Here is a 16,352-nt window from a genome sequence, read left to right on the forward strand (position 1 = left end):
AGAACAATAGAACTTGTGTGCAAAAGTTATTAGTCAGTCTACTTTTCAGTCTGTTGTGTTACAATGAGATGTGATTCTATGGATTTTCTATCATTTCTTTATCTTAATCCAAAACTTTGACATGATGACTCTGTATTTGTGAGGAACATTGAACTGAAACAGCCAAGAGAGCAGTTTTTTTCAATTATAGTAATTGTTTCTAAAATATGAAGTTATAATAGGATTGTTTGCAAGCTGTTAATACTATGTTTATATTTGGGGTGTTTAGAAGGAGATTCACTTTTGAATTCTGAGCCCAGGAGCTTACCCATTACCTAGTTACTCTTCACTTGGTGCTCTTGTCAGTAGCAACTCTTTCCTAGTCAAATGGTGTTGGTTATGAGTAGAGAGTGAAAATTAAAGATGAAAATCACCGTCCAAGAATTTATATCAACACTTGCAATTTCTTGGAAGGCGAGCATGCTGAGGAACAGACAGGTGACAGTTTGTGGCAGTTTATCAGGCTGTGGAGCATGAACACACATGGTTTGCACACCTCCCTAGCTTGATATGTAGTACCTTCATTGATTTGGAAATGGAAGACGTGCAAGTACAGTCAGTTAAGTCTTCTGGGAACATGCAGAAGGGCAAATAAAACCTTTGAGAGCTCTCCATGGCAATAGCTGTATTACAGGGTATGATGGTTCTCCAGTGCTATCGAGTCTAGGTGCACAGCGCAGTTGTATCCTGACCCCAAAACTGGATGCAACGCAGATTCAAGCCACCTCTTCTGCTTTCCCCTGGATTAAGACCCAGTCTGCCGCTAGAAGGGAGTAATGAGCACGCTCTGCCCAGATCTCTAGCAGAGCCGCAGCATGCATCCTGGCAATGAATGATCAGTGCTTGGAGAGGCTGAAATACATAAATTCCAGTGCAAACACTTGATTACCATTGAGTTAAAGTTGCCAGCATCCGTTTTCCACTGACCACAAAGGAATAAGCAGCAGAGACCCATTCTGTCAGCTACTGGTGCTTATTTTTCAGTTCCTCTTTTCAGACTCAACTATTGCCTTATTCACCCAGAAGCCCTGCATGTTGTTCCTTTTCTGAGCAACCTCTGTTCTACCTAGGCTGCCAGCGTAAATATTTATATTGTTACAGTTCCAGTGTTGCAGATTTTTTTTTCCAACAAGGTACTGCTATGACTACAAGCTTTGAACAATTGCTAACATAAACCAGCTGCTTGCATAAGTCTTGCTTAATGTTACAGAAAGCATTCATGTTTTCAGTTGCATTATTTACATCCATTTGAAAAAGGCGACAGTTACAGAAGTGAGGAAGCTATATCAGTACCACGCTGGTCCTAAAAACAGGTAATTATTCAAACAGTAAAGGATGATGGTAAAGGTACTTGCTTGTTTCTGGCTTAAAAAGGAAATAATGGAAAGGAAGGAGCTGGGGTGAGACGTTGAACTGATGAGCAGATGAAGTACTAACCAGCCAAAAGGCTATTTTTCAGATTTCTGAATATTTTGAATAATTGTCTACTACACAGGAGAGGTATTTCACATGAAAGCTTTATTTCTATCCAAAATAACATTACTCAGGTATTTCTAGTAAAATAACGCTTTCTCCTGTTTTTTTCCTAGTCTGTAATATTTTCTTATATCTGTTCACCTTCTGGGTTATCTCCAATAAACCAAATTTTAATCACTATCATATGGAGTCTGAGCACCTTTCTTACTGGGATCTATAACAAACGTTTGCACCAGTGCACTGCAAGTGCCTTAGGGTCTTCTCTAACGCTGCTGGAAATGAAATAGTTCACCTAATTTAAGACAGCTTTTTATTTTTTTTTTTTTCTAAATAGATCTAGCATGGTGAGTCAGTGAGTCATGTAATCTAGTCACCCAATTCTTCTGCTTAGTCTATGGTTCTGGATAGCAAACCATTATTTTTGTGTGGAAAAAAAAAAGAAAGCAGTGCAATTCCCGAGTGTAGGAGGAGCACATGAGTAAAGATCATTATGAGCCAGACTGTAGAGTCACATACTTCTTTTCCAACTCTTGTGCCATTAGCAAATTACATAAGAAAACTTTTTTTTTTTGGTGCTGATAGCAGCAATGAAAATATTGAGATGACGGCAATGATTGATACCCTGGTGAGTTCCTTTTGTGACAGCAACTACTGCCACATCTTGACTCTTCCCTTTTCAGGCATCTACTGTCATCTTTCTCTAGCTGGCCTCCCAATCAACCTTGCAGTTCTGGTTTTGCAATATAACTCAGCTTTCTCTACAATACAGGATAAAGATGATAAACATATTGAAACAAAACAGTAGACTAACGTGTTGTAACCGAATACTACAACTTTAAGTTTGTGTTTTCCATTTCCAATTTTAACCTTTCTAAATCTAAAGGTTTTGCATAATCTGAAGCTTACAGTTTGATTGGTTTTGAATACCTCTTCCTCAACTGAAGATTTTCTGTTCTCCAATTGTATAATACATACATTTTTAAAAAATACTGTGGACACTCTCCTGGGTGGAAAACTGGTTGGATGGCTGGTACCAGAGAGTGGTGGTAAATGGTGTGAAATCCAGCTGGAGGCCAGTGACAAGTGGGGTTCCCCAGGGCTCAGTGCTGGGAGGTGTTTAAGGCACGGGTGGATGAGGTGCTAAGGGCCATGGTTTAGCGCCCGATAGGAATGGTTGGACTCGATGATCCGGTGGGTCTCCTCCAACCTGGTTATTCTATGATTCTATGTTTTTTCTACAGACAAGCTTGTTTGTTAGGCCAGATATTTTAGGTGGTCCCAAGAAATGTACTGCCTTTTGCAACAGCTCTCTCCATGAACCAAGATTACTAGCTACTGGGTCTGTGACCTCATACACCGGTTACTCTGGCATTTGGGATAGAAACTGCTTGGCCTTCCCGACTGAAATACATAGAGAATTTAAAATTTTACTTTCTTAGTTATTGTAATTTCCTGGATCATATCTTTATTTCTATTAGCCTTGCTGCCTTCTCCTCCCACAGTTGCTATTACCTTTCTCAAGGAGATGAGAGGATTTTTTTTTAAATTTTTGTGGCCGTGTGTAATTTTTCTGCTCACTCTGATTGCACTAAATTACTATTTAATTTGTCATTTTTATATGTAAACTATGTTCTATTAAATGTTTTATTTTACCATGTGAAACTAAATTCCATCTGACTTTTGACAGTGCTCATGGTTATGACCTTGAAAACAGATCTTTTACCTGTCAGTCCCATGTCCCATTTGTCTAATATTTTTGCCAAGACATATTCCTCCAGCTGAGTTTTAGGACTTCCATCCTGCAGGTAAAGTAGGAGAAAGTAATTTTGTTGGAAGTAAGAAAACTGATTAATTATTTTCTTTGGGGGAAAAAAGGATTGATTTCACCATAAAGAGTATGCCTAGCTTTTCTACTACAAACTTGCTAGAAGTATAAATTACTTACTATGCTCTATTTGTGAATTTGTAAATGCAAGACATTTGATTATCACACTAACAAAATGATAAATTCTTGAAAGATGTATGTCTGCAAGATGTAAATGCTAAACTAGTTGTTCAGTGTTAAAACTGAAAGTGGTATTGCTCAGTAAAATGGAATTATGCATCCTCAGCACTGCAAGCACATTTAGATGGCCTTGACATTCCTAGCAGTCTGGTCTGGGATGACAGGTATCAAAATAGCCTGTTTTATGCAGCCTTAACTGTACCTAAATACTTACTTGCATTTATATTTCTGGATATTTTTTCTTGTAGCATTAGAAGTTTTGTTTGTATAATGATATTGTTAACGTCTTCATCAAAGTTATCTTGCGCAACAAACTAAAGTAGAAATGGTAGAAAAATATACCTGAAGATCTTTAAAATTAGTTTTTTATTTGCCCTGTCCAGTTTCAGATGAAAAATATATACAACGAATATATATTGCAGCCAAAATTAAAAAAAAAAAAAAAAAAAGATTGTGGCTATAAACCACACTGTTTTGCCCTAAATATAGTTTCGAATGTCTTGGAGACATGATATAAATAGTTTCTTCTCACATAGAAAGGATGACGTGCCAGGAACAGGTAAAACATGAGATTACTGAGTTCTATCGTTTCCTTTACAAAAGCAATGATTATGTTTGCCTGTCATCATCACTTGTGCCCCCAAAATCAGGGCAACATTTGCCCTAATTTTTGCTAGTTAAGTCAGGGTGGCTTCCACACAATGCATGTTTCAAGAGACTTTATTTCAGACTAAGTGCTGTCAAGTACTGTTGATAGCAGGCTTAGGTAGTTGGAATTTATCTTCAGGTTTTGCCTCATTTGAAAGGAATCTGTTCCATGGGCTCCAGGATTGTTTGATGATACAAAGTGTGAGGAGTGGGGTTGAGAGGCAAATCAACTTTAAAAGCATTTTACTAATTCAAATGAGAATGCTAATGTAGCCACATGCATGTGCCTAAAGGAGAATATATGTGAAAAGGGGAAGTTGTTACTAATATAAGAAGGGGAAGACAAGAAATCTCCCAAGCTGGAACAAAATTACTGGAGGATGTAGAAAAATAAGAGCTTTGTGATAATGAAAGGCAAATGATCTAAATGTCTCCTATGTATCTTCCATCCCTACCCAAGGGAATGCTCTCCAATTTATTTTCATGCACAACTCAAAAGGTTTGAAATATTTATTGCTGGTATTATTCTCCTTTCATTTGTTATATAATGTTTATCAAATAAAGCAGATGTGTGGCACCATCTGATGGAAAAAGGACTTCTGCACTCCATTTTCAAAGATGGCACTGATGAGCCCTCCCTGTACTAATTACAACATATCATTCTAGCTTGGAGCTTTATGAAACAAAATACTTCTGAATATTTGAATAGATTAAAAAAAAAAGAGTAAATTCCACAGCATAGATCTGATCAGGAAGATATTTGGATAACTCTTTGCTTAGCTTTTACTTCATTGCTGGAGCTGGTGGTTCTTGGTCCTCTTTGAAGTGTTTCTGGTGACCACATCAAATATTCATTCAGACTGGTGTCAATGTCCGCTTTCCTTGGAGAACACACTTCGTTGCTCTTCCCTGTGATTTTTGTCTTGTCAGAACTGCTATGTTCTGCATATTTTTCTGTCTCATGAAATCCATCCATTTCAGTTGATATTCCTTCGGCTTTACTATAATGTGTTTTTTCTAAACTCTGATTCACATCAATCACTGAATAGTTGAATGCTTGAAGAGTTCTCATTTTACCTATTCATTTTGCTAATAGTTTAACAATGTCTTTTATACCAGAAACATTTTTAGCTGAAACATTTTTTCACTATTAGTGGTATTATAATGAAGTTAGGAGGAAAAAAAGTACTGCATACAGCAGAGCCTCTTGTGTGTATGTCTCAGAAAGAATTCTTCAATATTTTTTTTTTAAATTAGTGCTTCTAGAAAAATGTAGTAGAGCAGATTAAGGAACAGCTCACTTGCCTCTATGATAATCAGATTTAGCTCATATATTCTTGCTGGTGGTGCAAAATAACAATACAGAAACTAGAAATCTTGCATCAAAATTATTTGATGTAATACAGTGAGTTCATAAGAAACATTTCCAAAAATGAAATACGTGATATAATTGCTGAACAAAGAGAGACTAGCTAACTACATAAATCCTGCTGTCTTTGCTGAGCTAGGAATGAATTTATTTCTGTGTTTCACCCAACAACATGATGCCTGGACCTGTTCTAACATGCCTCCAGGGAGCACTGCAAACCTTGCATTGAGGAAGGACAACGCATGCAGGCACAGCAGGGCATGATCTCTCATCTTTGTTTATGTGTTGCATAACAGCTGAAAGTGTTTCTGTTTAGTACCAGAAAGTGGAATGAAAAAAAAAACAGAAGGAAAAATCAGAGCGGAAGGAGCAGGACATGGCTGCATTATTCTCCACATTTTTTGCAGAATACTTGTAATTTGCTTAGCAAATGTGCTTATGATGCGTTTCTAACAATAATGAGAACATCTACCTTGATAATTCTAAACAGTCCATAGAATCATAGAATAACCAGGTTGGAAGAGACCCACCGGATCATCGAGTCCAACCATTCCTATCAAACACTAAACCATGCCCCTTAGCACCTCGTCCACCTGTCCCTTAAACACCTCCAGGGAAGGTGAATCAACCACCTCCCTGGGCAGCCTGTTCCAGTGCCCAATGACCCTTTCTGTGAAAAATTTTTTCCTAATGTCCAGCCTAAATCTCCCCTGGCGGAGCTTGAGGCCATTCCCTCTTGTCCTGTCCCCTGTCACTTGGGAGAAGAGGCCAGCACCCTCCTCTCTACAACGTCCTTTCAGGTATTTGTAGAGAGCAATGAGGTCTCCCCTCAGCCTCCTCCAGGCTAAACAACCCCAGCTCTCTCAGCCGCTCCTCATAAGACCTGCTCTCCAGCCCCCTCACCAGCTTCGTTGCTCTTCTCTGGACTCGCTCCAGAGCCTCAACATCCTTATGGTGAGGGGCCCAGAACTGAACACAGTATTTGAGGAGCGGTCTCACCAGTGCCGAGTCCAGAGGGATTGCTGCCTACTTTGGGAGGAACCTAAGAAAGAGTTTTCCTCTATCTTACGATCTATTTTAGTAGTTTGGTTATTCAATAAGTTAGTCACCAAGTAAATGACACTGCAGCCTTAAAAATTGCCTGTACCCAATTCTGTGCTCACCACAGTACGTTGGAATAACTTCTGCTTTGAAGAATACTGACTCCAGTTCTGGCGTGTGAGCGAACAGGCGGAGGATAGAGGCTCAGGCGGTGTCAGCCCGTCTTTTTTTTTTTTTTTCAACAGGAAGTGGATCTTGCTCAAACTCCTTATTTTTTTCGCTGCCCGGGTTTAACCCGAACCGCCTGCCCGCGGCGGGAAACCTGCAGCCTCGACTCGGGGCGGGGCTGGGGAAGACAGCCCGTCCCATCCCGTCCATCCCATCCCTGACGCAGGACCAGCAGCAGGTAGATCAGCGGCGGGGATTGCTCTGGTTTCTCCCCTCGAGGGAATCCTGTGAGCGGGGCGGCCGGCGAGGGGTGGGTATGAATGAATGAATGAATGAATGAATGAATGAATGAATGGCTGTCCCCCCCGACAGCCGGGGGTGGCCGGGTGGGGGCAGCGGGGACTGCTTTGCTCCCTCTGTCTTTTGTCGCAGTGTCAGCCAGCTCGGGTCGAGGTGGTGGGGAATCCGTAGGGATGCGCAGACAGACGTAGTTTGCAGGGGTCTGGGGGGCTTGGAGGTGGCTCAGACCGAGGTGGTGTCTCCTGGGGAAACTGAGAGCTGGGGACAGCTTAGGAGTGGGGGTGAAATACTTTTTTTAAAAGGTCGTCATTTTCCTCTGCAGGCTGATGTGGTTCTGTTTCTGAGAGAAAGCATCTGAACTCCTTTTCCGTGAAGTTAAACCTTGGCCCCCGGCTCTGGTGGGTCTCCTCCTCGGAGACGTGCCCTTCCTACCTCACTGAAGACCCACAGCCCCGTTCAGGTCAGTGTTTCCAGGAATACATAAAGATGTTAGTGAAGGATATTGAAAAATGTTTTGCTGCCGTACCTGGTGAGGGATGTCAGTGATTCATGGAAAAAAAGGCTGTTGAGATAGCCTTGGTGCTGTAACTGCATCCAAACGGAGGAGGGAAACCAAGCCAGCTCTTCAAAACCAGTTAGATGTGTCTCAACGCCTTCCTGATTAGATCTAGAATTTAAGATTAAGTTCTCTTAAAGAGGCACGGTGTACCTTGCAGTTAACAGAAGCGTTTAAGGTAATATAGCTGCCTTCCATTACTTAGAGGGTTCCTACGAGAACCTATCAGGGAGTCCAGTGATAAGATGAGGGGGAATGGTTTTAAGCTGAAAGAGGGGAGATTTAGATTAGATGTTAGAATGTTTTTTTTTTCACTGTGGTGGTGGGGAGGCACTGGAACAGGTTGTCCAGAGAAGTTGTGGATGACACATCCCTGGAGGTGTTCAAGGCCAGATTGTATGTGGCTTGAAGCAATGTGATCTAGTGGAAGGTGTCCCTTCCCATGGCAGGTGAGTTGGAACTACATGATCTTTAAGGTCCCTTCCAACCCAAACCTTTCTATGATAATATGTATGTATATATTTTCCTGATTTAAAATATTTGTGGGCTGATATTAAAGAAATGGTGTGATATTCTGGCTTTTTGTTAGATGTCTCAATTCTGAGAACAGGACTGTTGTGTGTTTTAACCTGTCCATGTTTTTGAATGAGACATCGAAAGAAAAAGCACCACAAGTGTGAAAAAATTACTGGAAAACATGAATCTTCAAAATTCTGATGAGACTAGTTTTTTTAAGTTGAGTGGATCAAATTTGAAAGGACTAAAGAGCAGAGGAAAAGGTGGCTGTACTAACTTAATCACAGATTTTTATGAGACTTATGCTCTACTGTGCGCTATCATGGATGCTGTAACTGAAATTCAGGTGCATGTATCAGTGAAGACCTTTTCCAGGCACTTGTGTTCTTTGTTTTCATTTTAAATTAATGCAAATATTTCTTTTCAGGGTGTAACTTCACAGATGTGGCCTCAGATACATGGAATTTTTTTCACTATGGAAAATTAGAGCAGAAATAACTGCAGCTGAATTCCGTCCTGAGTGGCAAAACTCCGCAGGACAATTGCAAACTCAAGATGTGGACAAAATGGCTGGGAAAAAGGAGAAATTTAGCTGTTTATCGTGGCGAAATGTGGTAGGAAAAACATTTTCGCTTGACTCTGCGGTCATAGATTTGTTGTTATTATCATGAATTATATGAATGCTTGTGCAGAGCAGAGCCTGACTTTGCTGTTGGGTGTACCTTCCAATGTCCAATGGAAGATTTTTCATCATGAAAAGTCAGAGATAAGAAGGAGTCTCCATGGAACAGTTCACGTGTATGGTTTTACATAGGGCTGTATATATTTACAGGTCTTCCATGTTGTTAAATGGGCAAGCTATAAATTTAAGTGTATAGAAAAAACATTGAATTTGTAGAGAAGCAAGATTCTGGAAGACTTTTTCCTTCAGAACAGGGCAAAATATTACTGGTGCATCTACTGAACTGACTGCTGTGGCAAAAATTGCTTGGGGGAGCATGTGTGAGACCTAACGCTAGAGTAAGATAATCCTATAATGGAACTGATCTTATGAAAAACCAGCAAATCGGAGAGGTCATAAAGAAAATACCTATTCATAAGTCTATTCAATCTCTTTTTCATTTTTAAGTTTTTTCTATTATAATATTTTAATCTTTAAAATTGAAAACTAGAGATTTTAAGAGTTAGAGTCTACCATAATTAGTGAAGAATGTTAAAGCTTTTGTAAAAAGACACATAAACCCCTTCCAGTGATTTTCAAGTTTTGTGTATTTCTGTATATGCTCAGTGTTCTTGCGGGGACTCATTACTTCTTGCAACTAGGCAAGAAAAGACCTGCCTAGTAATTTGAGCGGAAATTTGCAGTGAGGGAGGAGGGAAGGGATGGGGAAGAAGGAAGAAAGCAGGCACTGCAAGAAGCAGTGTGGATGACTCAATATATAGCACACTTGTGAGTCAGTTTGAAGTAAGACACGGCAGCCGGAAGTGTCGTCTTTAACTATTGTAGAAACTGGTGATTAGCTAAAGGTTCTTCACAGTAGGATGGGGTTTTCCTGGTCATCTTTCAGTTCGAAGAATTGCATTTGTCCTTTCACAGTGTTGTAGAAACTGTTGTAGACTGAACAGAAAAAAAAGCAGTAAGGCAGGTCAAGTTAAGGAACAGCTTGTCCGAGGCATGCCACTAATAGATCCTTCTCCAACCATGTTAGGGATAAGAAGCCTAACAAAGAGTCCTGACAGACAATAAATCATTCAGGTATAAAAAAAAAACCCCAAACCCTATGGGATCAGCTAAGTGGAAAGATAGCAAGTGGGAAAAGAACCCAAACACATAATTTTTTGTATTTCTGTTCATCTTGGTAGAGCGTGGATTTCAGTGCCAGAACCTTTTTTTTAATTCTAATCTTTCATGGAAGGATCTGTCTCAAACTGAAAATCCAGTAAAAAGCAGTTATAGAATAAAATGATCTGTAACAAGGCACCATGACTGACTGCCTGATACTCATCTGTTCTCATGCTGTAAATATCTCATTTCAAGTAGCTTTGGGACCAAAATATCAGGAAGTGATAAATGCTTTTTTAGCTTTCCCAAGGCATCAGAAGAGAGCCAGGAAAGTAGAGACCAATGATCATGGTATCTGCAGCTGGTAGTTGGGTAGAAATTGCAATAAAGAAAGCAATCAGTGGAAAGGAAGATAAATTATATAGGGAAGGAGTCAACAGTGACTTTTGTAAATGGAGGTCATGATTCTCAAACACTAGAACTGTGTTAAAATTATACAGATGTATGTGAACATGTTGGATACAGGACACATAGTTGATACAGTCTGACTTAATTTCCAAAAGACATTCAGCAGAGGCTGTCAATGAACATATTATTTAACGTATTTATTCTCATGCGAGAAATGCTCAGATTTTCAGGTGCAGGTAGATCACTACTGGAGTCCCAAACAGCACTCTTGTTCTTAGCATGTATTTTTAATGATCTAGACAGAGGGAAAATGTTGCAGTAGCAGAATTTGCCAGCAATACAAAGCCATTCAGGCTAGAGCAGAGATATTAATTGCAAAGAGTGGCAGAAGGATGTCATGATAGTGAATGACCAGGCAATAACAGCAGAAGAAATTTGTTGTAGATAAACGTAAAGAAAATTTTGAACAAAAACAGAAGAGCAAAATCATATCATCATGTGCTCAGCAGCTGACTAGGTTTGCCTGATTTTAATACTTAGCAATGAGATCTTGGAATATTACTACACAAACCCATGAAAGTACCAGGTCAATACTCAGTGGTACAGAAAGAATAAATAGATTGTTAGAAATTAATATGGAATTATTCGGGAAAAAAAGCCAGAAAAAAAGTTTTGTAGTTTATAAGTCTGTAGTGCCCCTGTGTTTTCATGATTATGCAAGTTGTATTCTCCCCTCCCCATCTTGGACAGGCTGTAGCATAACTGGAGAAGGTACAGGAGGTGGTAAACATGATCAGAAGTGTGAAATGAGATTCCATCTCAGGAACAGTTGGAGAGACTAAGATGCTAGCTTGGGAAAGCAAGAACTAGTGAGAAGTGTGCTAGAGATGTGAAAAACCCTGAGTGCTTAATAAGCTGGATAGGATAGCTGGATAGCTGATTTTTTTTTCCTTATGGTATAATAATTAGGAGCTGTCAAGCAAAGCAAGCAGGTAACAGGCTCAAAACAAACCAAAGATGATTCCTGTATTTCTTATGCCCTATATTAACTGTGTAATTCCTGTACTAAGTGTGCAATGCAGACATTGACTTTTAATAGTGGAATTTCATACTGGAAACTGCTAATTGAAGGGTTTTGGTATTTTTACTTTTCTGCAGGGAAACATGGCAACAAAAACATTTTTGTGTAATATCACAACAGCACTTCTATCTTTAATTATTGCAGGTAAGTTTATTGGTGTCTATGGAAGGTTGTCTTCTTAAACTTATTTTTTCACACAATACTAATTTGCTGTGAATATGGTGATAACGGTAAAATTTATTTCTATACCAGTGAGGGTTTTTTAAACAGTCTTAAGAGCAGGAGCCTATAAAACATGTAATTTGCAATATTTTATGTCCTATCTTATCACAGAATTGTTTAGGTTGGAAGGGAACTCTTGAGATCATCTAGACTAACCTCCCTGACAACCCACCCCAGGGTAGCTAGAACAGGTTGTCCAGGGCTATGTCCAGTTGAATTTTGAATATCTGCACAGATGGAGACTCTACAGCCTCTCTGGGCAACCTTTTCTAGTCTTCTATCATCCTTACAGTAAAAAAAGGTTTTTTCTTGCATTTAGACAGGATTTTATGTGTTTCAGTCTGTGCTCGTTTTCTCTTGTCCTGTTACTGGGTAATACTGGAAAAAGTCTGGTCCCCCGTTTTTCATTCCCTCCCATCAGGTATTTACACATGTGTATAAGATCTACCTGCCCACTTCCCAAGCCTTCTGTTCTCCAGGCTTCCAAGCCTTCTCTTCTCCAGACTGAACAGTTCCAGCTCTTTCAGCCTTTCCTCATGTAAGAGGTGCTCCACTCCCCTAGTCATCTTTGTGTTCCTGTGCTGGACTTTCTCCAGTAAATCCATGTCTATTGTGCTGGGGAGCCCAGAATTGGCCACTGTACTCCAGATGTGGCCTGACCAGTTTCTGAGCAGAGGGAAAGGATTGCCTTCCTTGACCCGCTTGCCGGTCCTAATGCAGCCCAGGACACTGTTAGCCTTCTTTGCCATGACGGGGCATTAGTCAGTTTGTTGTCCATCAGGACCCCAATGTTCTTCTCTGCAGAGCTGCTTTCCAGTTGAGTGGTGCCCAGCATGTGCTGATGCCTGCTGTCATTCCTCACCAGATGCAGGACTTTGCATTTCCCTTTGTTGAACTGAATCAGCCCATTTCTCCAGCCTGTTGAGGTCTGCGTGGATGGCAGCGCAAGTCTCTGGTGTATGCACTGATGAAATGACTTACGGTTTTAACTTTACAGAGTGTGTCCTTAGTATTTTTCCATACTGGAAAATATAGCCATTTGACAATAGCATCTAGATTTTTTAAAATTGCTAGGCTACTCAGTTGCAACTGCTTGTTTCTGTACTTCAGCTGTCAACAAACAACCCAGTTCATGTTTAAAACATTTCTGGTGGTTCAAATGAGTCATTGGCATAATCTTGTCATTCCACCTCAAATCTTGCAGCAGTTCCAGACTATAAAAAGAAAAACTTGTTGAATTTCTGTTCCTTGAGTTTCTAGCAAGCCAGTTGTTTGGAAATGGTTTGGGGTTTTTTTGTTTTTGTTTTTGGTTTTTGTTTTTGTTTTACCTGTGGAGGGGCAAGCTGCAAGGTTCACCAGTCCATTGGATAGTCTGGTTTTTTTTGACTAAGTAATACTATGTCTAGGTGGTGGGTAGGCTGCCTTCCCTGCAATAACAGAGAGTTCTACTGTCTGTTTAGTTACTTGTGGAGCTTACGATTTCTTCCCTGCTCCATGGAAGTAATGGAGGTCACTGGGGGAGGGAGGTTTCAGAGAAACTGAGACAAGATTGGTGTTAAAAAAACCCCAACACTATTTCAGAGCATCAGCGTTTAGTGGCATAAAAGGGTTATCAGTTCCTATGACTACAGTATTTCATAACCATCGAAGTTGTTATGGGGCGTTAAATACAGATATCTGAGCAACTCAGTGTAATTTGGAAAAGATGTATAGTGAAGTGGTGAGAACTGTAGGTGATGTAAGACTATCCCTGGTGGTTAATGCTGACTATGAAGAAGATATTTGTGTATTGAATTGTTTAGTGGTAGAATGTCAATAAGTAAAATCAAATGGATGTGTAGAGGCATGGAAGGGTGAAACATACGTAGCAGAAACAAGAATACTGTGTATGTGCGTGGTGTGAATAAGTTAATTAATAACAATTTAGGAAAAATGCTATTTTGACATGTCTTGATGCTTCACAGAAGCATTAGCTCTGTCATCAGCAGTGGCCAGGAAAGGAGAAATTCTGGGGAGAAAGCAGAACAGAAAATGGAAAGCTTCATTATGCTGCTCTATAAAACCATGGTGAATGAGAATCAATTGAACTCTGCAGTTCTCATCATTCCATCTCAGCAAGACTGTGTCAGAAAAGGTAGAGAGGAGAGTGGCAGTGTTGTCAGAAATGAGATGGCCTCTCTATGAGAAGTCATTAAATGAATGAGGGTTCTGAGGTGAAGAGATGACTGAGTCAAGATGTGACAGAGGTCTGCAAAATTGTGAATAGCGTAGAGCAGACAGATGAGGGAATGTTTATTCTCATCACGAGTAGCACATGATACCCGGAGAAATAATAAAAGCCAATTAATAGTTTTTCATGAAAAACATGAGAGAAAACAAAGGGGATGAAAGCAAAGCATTACTATAGTTGTTCTGTCCTGTTCTCTTTTCTTACACATTTTCCACTGGTTGTTATCAGAGACAGGGTTTTAGGCTAGACAGACGTTTGCATGACTTTGTGCCAGTTCTTATATTCTAAAAAAATAATGAATTTTAGAAAAATATAATACTGACTCTGGATACCAGGGCTACCTTCCTGAGTTGCTGTCTTTTTTGTCTTGCTGACCAAAATAAAATACCCCATGGTGTTGCTCTTTTCCTGTGTTAATCTCCTTGGCTCAGGGGAAAGACAATGAGCTCATTGGTAAGTGCTTGTAATAATTTCTTCTAAATGCTCATAAAATGAAGGGGGACTTGGAATTTTCATAGGAAACTTAGCATTTGCGCAACAACTTTAGCTTCAGTATCCTCTTAGGACATTTGGGTACTGAAAACATCATCTGTCTTGAAGACTTATTTTGACTACAGTTAGATGAAGTTAACAAATGAAAGTATTACAAGTGAAATTTGTGTGTGCATGTGTACATTTCTGAATAGGCACTTGAAAAAGACTGTAGAAATAAAAGTGCTCCAGTAATTTTCATCTGAACTGAAATGTACATGAGTCTGCTGCAATTGAAGAGATTCTGTTGAGTGTAAAGTGTGCATTCAAAAAACAGTATTTCATTTCAGTACATAACTATAACTGTATAACACTGAGTAGTGCTCTCAACTGTAAAGATAAGTGATTGTTACTGCATTTTTAGTAGTTTTATGAATGGAGGTGGCAACTCCAATGAACTTTGGAAATATAATCAAGAAATGAATGCAGTATAACTTTTCACAGTGTTTGAGGTTTTCTTTAATATTTTTCTCTTTCCTTTAGAGAATTGTGAAGCCTATGATGTGATGTTGAGGCACAGTCTTGTGCCTGAAGGGCAACCTCTTGCTATTAAATGTTCACTGGGAAATAACTTGAAAAGTGGAGACTACAACTTAACATGGTATAAAGTTGGTAACGAGACAGCTGTGCCTAGAGACAAACTGTCCAGAATCCATCAACAGAAGAATTTAATTTGGTTTCTCCCTGCAATGTTAGAAGATTCTGGAGATTATGAATGTGTCATAAGGTGAAAGTTAAAAAAAAAAATTACATTGCTACAGAAGTCAGTTGCAAAGGGAATAAATTTTAGAAGGCAAGTAGAATTTGGGGGATAAGAGAAATAGTAATGAAGAAGGGAGACTTTGTTCCCAAAAACTAACTTTAGATTGGGGAAAGTAAGTCTAGTTGGGAGTTATTTTCCTAGTAGGTAAAAGTAAATCCATTAGAGAAACTGTGAACTTCTCATCCTCTCTTTTTTTTAAAAAAAAACCCATATATTTTGGAGTTGGAAAATACATTGAATAGGTTAATTTAATTATGTTATATTAATTGCAGGAATATGACAAGCTATAGGAAAATGTGTACAAGAGTAACAGTTTTTGAGAGGGTTGATGGTGTATGCTTAAATGAAAAATTTGCTGTAGAGGAGGTGATATTCACGTTGTCATCTGCAAAGGTTGTGTGTCCACACTTGGATTATTTCAGGAATCGGAAGAATATTCAGCCTGTTCGGTGGTATAAGGTGAGAATGCTGTGTTTTGTACTGTCTTATAACCATCCAATATTTAAAACATATATCACTGATGTTTGTGAATTGTAAGAGAAGATTTATTGTAAATTGGAGAAAAATGCTTTTAAGATGTATTGGGACAGGATTAAGACTTTTTATCTCTTAAAGGTGTAGGCAGTTTTTTTGATTAACGGGGTAGAAATTCAGTTTAGATGTAGGAGACGTTGACCCACATATCCACCAGGTGGCATCTTTTTACTTGCTAGGGAAACACATCGTCATGGCTTTTGTGCAGACACAGTTTGAGTATGATATGTGAGAGATCACATATCTATTACGTGCTCAGTATTGCTCCATTAAATAAATTCCTTTCCTATTGTTCACTCTTAATTAAAAGCTCTTTCTGTTACAAGAACAGAGTGCCTGCTACAGTGTTCCTGCCTTATGCCCGTTCAGTCCTTATGGTACCAAGAGTATTTAAGTACTTTAAAAGAAATAATCTAATTATTAAGCAATTATTAATTAAGGAATGCTTATACAAATCCAGACACTTATATTTTACTTCCTTATTTCTCTAAAATTGAAAGTTGCCTTCTATAGGAAATGAACTGGAATGTCCTCAAATTAAAAACTCAGAGCCCAAATGAAGTGTGTTTGGTTTTTATTCCACCTCCCACAGCCCCCCAACTCTCCTCAGCCTCTGCAAGGCGTCCTTCCTTATGCTGTGGTCCACTGAATGTTCAGATTTCTTTATAGAGAGACAAGCCCT

General features: G+C 39.3%; 1 protein-coding gene across 3 annotated transcripts in view; it reads left to right on the forward strand.

Annotated features, from left to right (window-relative positions):
• Positions 1-7,396: 7,396 nt before the first annotated feature.
• LOC138731031 (interleukin-1 receptor type 1-like) overlaps positions 7,397-16,352 on the forward strand; it is a 38,577-nt gene continuing 29,621 nt past the window's right edge. Inside the window, exons 1-5 of one of the 3 annotated variants that reach the window (XM_069876726.1) lie at positions 7,397-7,506; positions 8,546-8,732; positions 11,468-11,534; positions 14,857-15,100; positions 15,409-15,595. In XM_069876726.1, coding sequence (XP_069732827.1) covers positions 8,577-8,732; positions 11,468-11,534; positions 14,857-15,100; positions 15,409-15,595 — 654 coding nt within the window. In that variant the 5' untranslated portion in view covers positions 7,397-7,506; positions 8,546-8,576. The remainder of the gene's footprint in view (positions 7,507-8,545; positions 8,733-11,467; positions 11,535-14,856; positions 15,101-15,408; positions 15,596-16,352) is intronic. The other 2 variants (XM_069876734.1, XM_069876738.1) reach the window with 2 other exon arrangements.

This window comes from Phaenicophaeus curvirostris, chromosome 1, assembly GCF_032191515.1.
Source record: "Phaenicophaeus curvirostris isolate KB17595 chromosome 1, BPBGC_Pcur_1.0, whole genome shotgun sequence".
Taxonomy (NCBI): Eukaryota; Metazoa; Chordata; class Aves; order Cuculiformes; family Cuculidae; genus Phaenicophaeus; species Phaenicophaeus curvirostris.